General features: G+C 47.3%; 1 protein-coding gene across 1 annotated transcript; it reads right to left on the reverse strand.

The window, feature by feature from the left end:
• Window positions 1-674: 674 nt before the first annotated feature.
• On the reverse strand, window positions 675-7702 carry Krt32 (keratin 32). Its single transcript, NM_001395759.1, has 7 exons — window positions 7176-7702; window positions 6177-6259; window positions 5859-6015; window positions 4499-4660; window positions 4291-4416; window positions 3579-3799; window positions 675-1106 (listed from the first exon to the last, which is right to left on the reverse strand). Exons 1-7 carry the CDS (start codon window positions 7656-7658, stop codon window positions 977-979), a joined length of 1362 nt encoding a protein of 453 aa, NP_001382688.1. The 5' UTR covers window positions 7659-7702; the 3' UTR covers window positions 675-976.
• Window positions 7703-8223: the final 521 nt, after the last annotated feature.

An 8223-nucleotide genomic window follows, 5' to 3' on the forward strand; every position in this document is an offset into this window, starting at 1 on the left:
GATTAGGTGAGATAAAAAGCAGTATTGGAGATCATCCTTTGGCATAACCAACTTCTAACACAGACCCAACACCCAGCAGCACTCCCTGAAAAACTATTGGATATATGATCATACCGTGCCAGCGAGGTGTGGCTAAAACTGTGCCAGTGAGGTGGATGAGGAGGTAAGTTTATTAGGATATCATTCTCAATTGCAGTTGTTTGACCTTGTTTTCTGGCATGACCATCTACCTCCCTTCTCTCTTTATTCTTTTATTACTTGGCTCTGGAGTGATTTCCTGGATTAAACAGATTTATAGCATTGTTTAGTAAATACCCGTTTGGGTCTTCTGAAACAGCAGGCGGAAGAGATAGCTCAGTGGTTAGGAGCACGTGCTGCCCTTCCAGGGGACCTGGGATGGGTTTCTAATACCTACATGGTGATTCCCAACCATCTATAATTCTAGTTCTATGAGGGAATCCAACATCTTCTGGCTTCCACAGGCAGCAGGCATGGTTGTGGTGCACTTACATACGAGGTAGGCAAAACACTTAACACACATAAAAATAACTGATATTTTTAAAAATAAGAGGCATAAGAATACAAAATACGGGCACTCTCTTCCTGAACCCAAATGAAGAGAGTTGGCTCGTGAACGCACCATCATGAGAAACAAAGAAATACGAACTTGCAGAGCCACTGAATTAAGCTTTATTTGCAGTTTAGCCAAAAACCCGTGCACTCTGAGAAAGCAGAGACAACCAGAAACGGCACCAAAGAGAACCTTCTGCCCAGGGAAACAGAGGAGGTAGCGTTGAAGCAATGTAACATCAGAACACGTTGCTAGTGTCCAGTTCCTGGTTCTGGTCAGGGCCAGCTAGGCTGGCCACACTCTTTTCTTGGTCTCAGGATTGTGGTCAGGCTTGGTGTGAAGAGGTACCAGGTCACAGGACTCGGGTCCCTCAGGGACCCACACACTGAGGGATGTTCAGAAGCTTCAGTAGCGGGTCTGTAGGCAGGGCGAACAAGGCACACAAACAGTGCGGGGCACACACACAGAGCGGGATACCCCAGGGGAGGGTGCACAAGGCTGGCAGGAGGGAGTAGAGCAAGGGTTACAGGGTAGCCTGGAAGAAAAAGTCACAATGGGGAAGAATTAGTGGAGGAGCCCAAGTCATAACATACCTTGACAATTCTGCCCTCGGGAGTCTCTCTAATGGTTCCACTCTACATCGCCTCCACTCAGCTTTCCTTATTTCAAACTCCCTTGCTTTGTCTGTGCTACCTCTGTGGCCTCCCAGCTGACCCCTACTCCCAACTCTACTCTTGCCTCTCCCTGTAACCCCTAGCTTATTGATGGCCAGAGGGGTCTCCAGTAGACGCAATTTAATCACGTCCCTCCCCTACCTAAGACTTAGTAGCTTCCATCTACTAAGACAACTACTGAGACAACCACCAGCCTCTTTAATAGACATGTGGGTCCTACGGCCACGCCTCACAGCTCTAATGTTGTCTGAGGTCCAGCCTTCTGCCAGTTCCTCCATGAGCTATGTAGCTCAGGCTGTCTCCTCTTTCTAGACCTCTCTTCTACAACCATTCTCTTAATCAATTCCTTCTCTTCTTTAAAAGCTCGACTCAACTGTCACATCACCTTTGAACCCTCCTATCTCCATGTTAAATATCTCAATGGCACCAGATAGCTCCTCCCACAGTGATAGCTAACTACACCACCCTAACTACTCCACTATGGTCTGTCTCCTGGTCCAGGCAGTTGAGATCCAAAGCTGTGTATGTTTGCCCTCTGTACACCTAGGGTGTACAGAGCAGGCAGTTCATAAAAATGTCTTGAATACGAGGAAATAATAACTGAATATAGAATGACTACACGGCAAAAGGAAACAAGATGACCTCAGAGGCGAACAGGCTAGGGCACCAAACCAGAAACAACACACTGGACACCGGACAGCAACCAAACAGCTCAGAGGCCCAATGTGTAGCCCGAGGGCCACATTCAGTCTTAGCTATTTAATGTGGCCAGCATCTTTTTTTTTCTCAATGTGTTAAATATATTTTAAAATTGGAAACTTTTAAAGCTCGGAAAAATACAAATCCCAGCTTTTCTTGGACTGGAAGACCAGCAGCACATGGGATCTGCATCCTATGTGGTAGAACTGACCATAAAGGGACAATGCTGCTGCCCTCTTTGGGCATAGCACAAGTTCGCTGGCTTCCACGGGCCTCAAAAACTTGACATCACATGTGGATGGTAACAGCCTGTCCCTGGCAAGCATGTGAGTTTACAACACTTGCCTTGGTGGGATAGGATTCTGAGTAACAGAAAAAACAAGATGAAATGTTGGACAAGAAATTGCTACAAGGGCTGGGGAGATGGCTCAGTGAGTAAAGGTTTTATACCTGATTGGATTCCCGGAATCTACATAAGATCAGGCACAGCATGTGTCTGTAGTCCTAGTAACCCTATGGTGAGAGGGTAGACAGAGGCAAGACCATGCTCAGAAGCTCATGGGCCAGCTAGAGTATGTCATGGTAAGCAGGAAACCCTGTCTCAAACAAACTAGGAACCTGAGGTTGTCCTCTGATTCACACCCCCCTCCATACACACAGACACACACACATTGCACACATACACATTCATAGAGAGAGACATTTACATATGCACACATGCATGCATGTGCACATACAGAAATTTTTGGAAGAGGAAGGAAGAGAAACAAAAGAAGGAAGAGAGGGAGGGAAGGGAAGCAGAGGGGAAGGAAAGAGAGAGGGGGGGAGAGAGAGAAAGAGAGAGAGAGATCCAAGAGCTATTAGCACACTATACCCAGAAGACCCCATCAGGTCCTGCTAACCCTGCTTGCATAACAATGGGGACAGATTCCTACAATGATCTCTTCTTTGCTCCTGAATATTGTCCCTGCCTGTTCCCCTCCCACTCAGCCCTTCTGGCTTCTCCCAGGACAATCTTCCCAAACAACAGCTTTGAGTTTTCTTTGATTCAGACAAGGGAACCAAATGTATCCTATTGTTTCTGCATTCCAGATGTTTATCAGCTAGCAGAAAGATGAGTGATTACTCTGACTCTACCACTCCCTCAAAACAGCAAAGGCCTCTGGTACCAGTGTGTCCTTTGTAGTTGTCTATGGTGAGCTTCAGCTGACCGGTCCTCCCCCACAACCCACCAGAAATCAATCACATTAAGCTTCCTCCTGTCTTCCCAATACCAAAACCCCTGCCCTCAGAATGACCTCCAGGGATCTGTCTGCCTGTGCCCTGACAATCTGAAGGCAAGTGATTCCTCATCATCTCTCTCAGTGTCTTCCAGGATGTCAGATGCGTGATGTAGGGTAGGCACTTGCTGTCAGCCAGGAATGAAGGATAGACTCCTCTGGGCTAGGTTCGGGATGGTGGCCTAAACATCATTGTCTGGCTTCCTTTAGAGCATGCCAGCTTTCTGGTGCCTCCTTAATCTTGTCAGACCCTAAGCTCATGTTCCTAGAGTACAGGCAGATAGATGGTCTTGCTTCCTAGGCCCACCTAGGTCCCTGGTGGGCACCCTACAGAGACTCTCCCCAGACACTCACTTGCTGTCCTCGCTCTCCAGCAGACCCCTGTACGTGTCAATCTCACACTCCAGCCGGGCCTTGACATCCAGCAACACCTTGTACTCTTGGTTCTGTCTCTCCAGGTCACAGCGGATGTCAGCCAGCTGAGACTCCACATTGGTGATCATGCATTGCATCTGGGACAGCTGGGAGGTGAAGCGGCCCTCCGTCTCCCCCAGCGTGTTTTCCAGAGAGTCTCTCTAAAGCAAGGGGAAGACATACCAGTGAAGAAGCAGCTGCTTTCTGTGGCCTGGTTCAGAGAGACACAAGAAGAGCCAAGTCTCTTGGCTCCTCTCTTCTAAGCCACTGTGAATACAGAAGTCCAGAAACAGATCAAGTCATCTGCTCCAGGTTAAGCGTCCAGTATGTGGTAGAACCAGAGTTTGAACCCAAGTCCTGAATCTGCTTCTACACAGTTTGTAGTTGGGAGGTCATCAAGTATTTTAATAGCTTTTCAGAAGGAGAGGCTAGGTACATAACAGACGTCTTAGGGAAACCATGTTTGACATCCAATATGGAATATATCCCTTTATCTCTGAGCTAGTTCTTGAGATAACCAAAAAAGTCAGCTAAAGGTACAAATCCATGTCTCAATATGATTCTCTTCCTACCTCCTAACATGCCTGTACCCTGTCCATACCCAGTGCTTTCCTAGATCCAGAGCTAAGAGGTGCCCACCAGCAGCACTTACCAGGCTATGCTGAGCCTGCAGTTCTATCTCCAGAGTGTTGACTGTTCGTCTCAGATCAATGATGTCTGACTGGTAACTCTGAAGCTGCTCAGAGCTTGTGGCCACCTGCTTGTTAAGCTCCTCCATCTGCAGTGAAGAGAAGGAGAAGGCTGGGAGTCCCTTCCTTGGGGTACTGAAGAGCCCAAGCTCTTGGGAGAGATATACCCACCTGCATATTGAACCATTCCTCCACATCCCTGTGGTTGGTTTGCACCATGGTCTCATACTGACATCTCATCTCTTCCAGCATCCTGGTTAGGTCCACAGGAGGTGCAGCATCTACCTCGATATTAAGGCGGTCCCCGAGCTGTTGTCGAAGGACACCAACTTCCTGAAAAGACACAAGACCCCAGGCAAGTATGAGAGATACATAAAATAAATAAGAGATGCAGAAGAGGACAAAAATGGTGGACAGGGCTTCAGGGACTAAAGAGCCTCAGTGATCTTCCAACTCCAGATGAAAACCCCTGGTGACATTTCCTGTCACTTGGGCAGAAGCCAAGTTCAAGGACATTTTTAATTCACTTGGACTAAGATTGGATACCCATGTACCCCCCCCCATTTCCTCATCATGCCACCAGCCCTAACCATCAAGGAAGGAGGGTCACAGAGCCTGACTTTACTTGGTCCAAGGTCCAAATGAGAACAGGTCCCTCCCCAGGCTTGCCTGCCAATGAGAGAAAGTTGTCATTGCAGCTGCCCAAGTATGTGATAATGCCTCATTAGTGACTTCTTGGTGCAGTTCCAAACTCTCTGCTTAAAGTTAGATGAGTCAGGTGCCCCCAGGCATTCAGGGAGTCCATGGCAACTGGTTGGTATTTTACATAAGAGTCTAAGAAAGCCTAGCCAGAATCCAGAGACACTTGTCCATTCAAATCCCAAGTGAATAGTTTGGGAGTCAACCCAGAGAAGGAAGACCAAAGCACCATAGAGCAAATGGTCCTTGCAGAACTTTGGTCCCTGTGAGAAATGGGGAAAGAAACAGTATCTATGACTCAAGTGTGCATATATATATATATATGGAAGAAACAAGAGATGGGCAAGAATGGGGATAGAACTAAGATGAAAAGCAGCACAAGCCAACCCTCAGAAGAGGAGGGTCTCACCCAGTAGGCAGCCTGACAAAGACAGACAGACTCCGTGTACATTCTACAATGTAAAGATCCAAGGGCCCCACTGTACCACTCTCCCTCTGGGATGAGGCCAAAAAAAGACAAATGTAGTCTCTGCTAGAGAAACTTGGCAGTCTTCAGGAGATACAGAAGAAAGAGATTCAGCAAGATGTAGGTGTTCCATGCCCAGGCGTTGGGTCATATCCATGTTCTATTTAGTATCATTAAATCCTCTCAATAACCCTACATGGTAGTTATCTCTATTTCATGGGAGTTGGGACTCAGAAAGTATACATGGTTCACATAAAGTCACAGAAAAGATATGTAGTCCCCCTGGCCATTTCAACTCAACATCTTTCTAACTCCAACCCTTTTGTTTTTCTCATGCTACATCCCAGACCCACTGCTGGTTCTCACCTCTTCATGGTTTCTCTTGAGGCACAGAAGTTCCTCCTTCAGGGACTCTACTTGAGCCTCCAGGTCAGCTTTATTCAGGGTCAACTCATCCAGGATCCTGCGTAGGCCATTGGTGTCTGCTTCTACCAGCTGTCTCAGGGCCAGCTCGGTCTCATACCTACAAAAAGGTCAGGGTCAGCAACCAAAGGGTAGAACTATACACAGAACTCAAGGAAGGCTTTAAAATGCTCGCAACGTCTAAACCTGTATGATACCAATAGAGAGCTAGCCCAAGAGTATATGAGGACTCCTTACTCCAAAGTCCCCTGCCAAACTCACTTGGTTCTGAAGTCATCTGCAGCCAGCTTGGCATTGTCGATGTGCACAATCATCCTTGCATTCTCTGCCTTAGTGCACAGAACCTGCCAACGAAGGCACACGGAGTAGGTGAGTGCAGGATGAAAAGAAGAAAAAGAACACAGTGAAAATGTCCTGGCTTCATTTCTGTTGCTGTGATAAAATAACCCCTACAAAAAACACCATAGACAAAGAATTTATTTGGCATAGAACTCCAATTATAGTCTACTATTGAAGGGAAGTCAAACAACTGGTCACATCACATCCACAGTCAAGACTAGAAAGAAATGGATGCATGATTATGTGTATGCTTGCTTGCTTGCTTGCTTGCTTGCTTGCTTGCTTGCTTGCTCTCCACTTTTATACAATTCGGTACCCCCTGCCTAGGGAATGGTGCCACTCATAGTGGTCTGCCTCTTCCCATATCTAGTAACACCACTTAGGATCATCTGGGAAGAGAGCTACAATGAGGTACTGTTTACATTGTGTTTGCCTGTGAGCTTGTCTTTGGAGGAATGTCTTCAGCTAATTGACATCTTCCAAATATCCCATTATAGATGCCATGAGCAATATATAAGGGAAGAACTCAACTCTGTCAGACACAGAAGGTCTTGATATTTACTGAAAACTCAACAGATACAGAGGCTATGCTAAACACGTGTGTTATTTACTGAATTCTCTTAAATATCCCTTTAAAGATGGATTATTACTCTATCTATTCTATAGATGAGGAAACTGAAGTCTAGAAAAGGAAAGGGGGCCTTCAAAGCTATATAATATGTCAATGATAAACCTGAAGGCAGGGCTCTTCCAGAATTATTAAGGACTCTGGCTGAGCGTTCAAGCTAGGAGATAATCCTATGCCCTAGGGATGTCTCTTTTCCCCCAGAGCATAGCTGAAAACATTAATGAGACTCGTATCTAGAGTACTGGCTTTTCTGGATGCTTCCCCCAGCTAGTCTGTTCACAACCCACCCTCACCTTTTGCTGCAGCTCTTCGATGGTCTGAAAGTAGGACTGGTAGTCAGGACACATGGTCAGCACCTGCGCCTGGTAGACATCTTGGATCTTGCCCTCCAGCTCTGCGTTCTCTTTCTCCAGCTGCCTCACCTTCTCCAGGTAGTTGGCCAGGCGATCATTCAGGACCTGCATGGTCTCCTTCTCATTGCCATTGAAGGCGCCCTCACAGAACAGGCCATAGGTACCCATGGAGCTGGAGATGCAACCAGTTGGCCGGCGGTTGCTGGGTTGGCAGGAGCTGGACAAGTAGGTCTTAGAAAGGCAACTGGCTGGCCTGTAGGTGGTAGGCATGCAGATGGAGGGCATGCACTGCAGGGGCTGACAGACATAACCCAGGCACAGCTCGGATCTGCTGCCCATGTTACTGGAACAGACGGAGGAAGGCCGTGCAGAGCTCTTGAGTGATGCTGAAGAGGTGTTGGTAATGCAACAGCTGGATGGCATGCTAGGGAGGTCCTTTCCCCCACAGCAGCTCCCTGGATCTCTACAGAGTCCATCCTGACCAGGCCTTTTTATACTCTTGGAGTAAAGGGGCTCGCACTAAAGTATTATCAGGGGGAGTGCTTATGTTTATACTTGGCCCTAGTGGAAGATGATAATTAATTTGTAATTTGGTTTCCAATAAGGAGTTCCTTTCCTCATAAAAGAGGCCAAACTTATCATTTGGCTAAAGCAGGACTCTAGGCTCTAGTCATTGGTCACCTGGGGGAGAGCATCAAGACACATCTTCAAAGGACCAGCCCCATACCTGGGCTCTCATTACCAGGGTGTGGCAGAAGGTGCTGCCACAACCTGTCCTGTGTTGCCACAAACCTTGCCCACTGCACCCCCGCCTGCACCTGCCCTAGGGAAGGCTGCAAGCCTACAGAAAGGTAGATGCCCCTTTAATGAAAGCATTTCGTGTGGGAAGAGGACTGGCCCCTTCGCAAGGAAATGTGTGGGTGACAGAAGCTGCCTCAATACCGTAGTATAAATCTGGAGAGATAGGAAAGAGATCAGACGCCTCAGA

Source organism: Rattus norvegicus, chromosome 10 (genome assembly GCF_021556685.1).
Source record: "Rattus norvegicus strain SHRSP/BbbUtx chromosome 10, alternate assembly SHRSP_T2T, whole genome shotgun sequence".
Taxonomy (NCBI): domain Eukaryota; kingdom Metazoa; phylum Chordata; class Mammalia; order Rodentia; family Muridae; genus Rattus; species Rattus norvegicus.

Excerpts from the sequence above, each read along its gene's own strand:
- Krt32 (NM_001395759.1), bottom strand. The coding sequence starts at position 7,658 with ATGCCATCCAGCTGTTGCATTACCAACACCTCTTCAGCATCACTCAAG. Across the intron at positions 4,417-4,498 it reads AGGAATGGTTCAATATGCAG|ATGGAGGAGCTTAACAAGCA; the intron begins GTGGGTATATCT and ends TCTTCACTGCAG. Across the intron at positions 1,107-3,578 it reads CTGGAGAGCGAGGACAGCAA|GCTACCCTGTAACCCTTGCT; the intron begins GTGAGTGTCTGG and ends TTTTTCTTCCAG.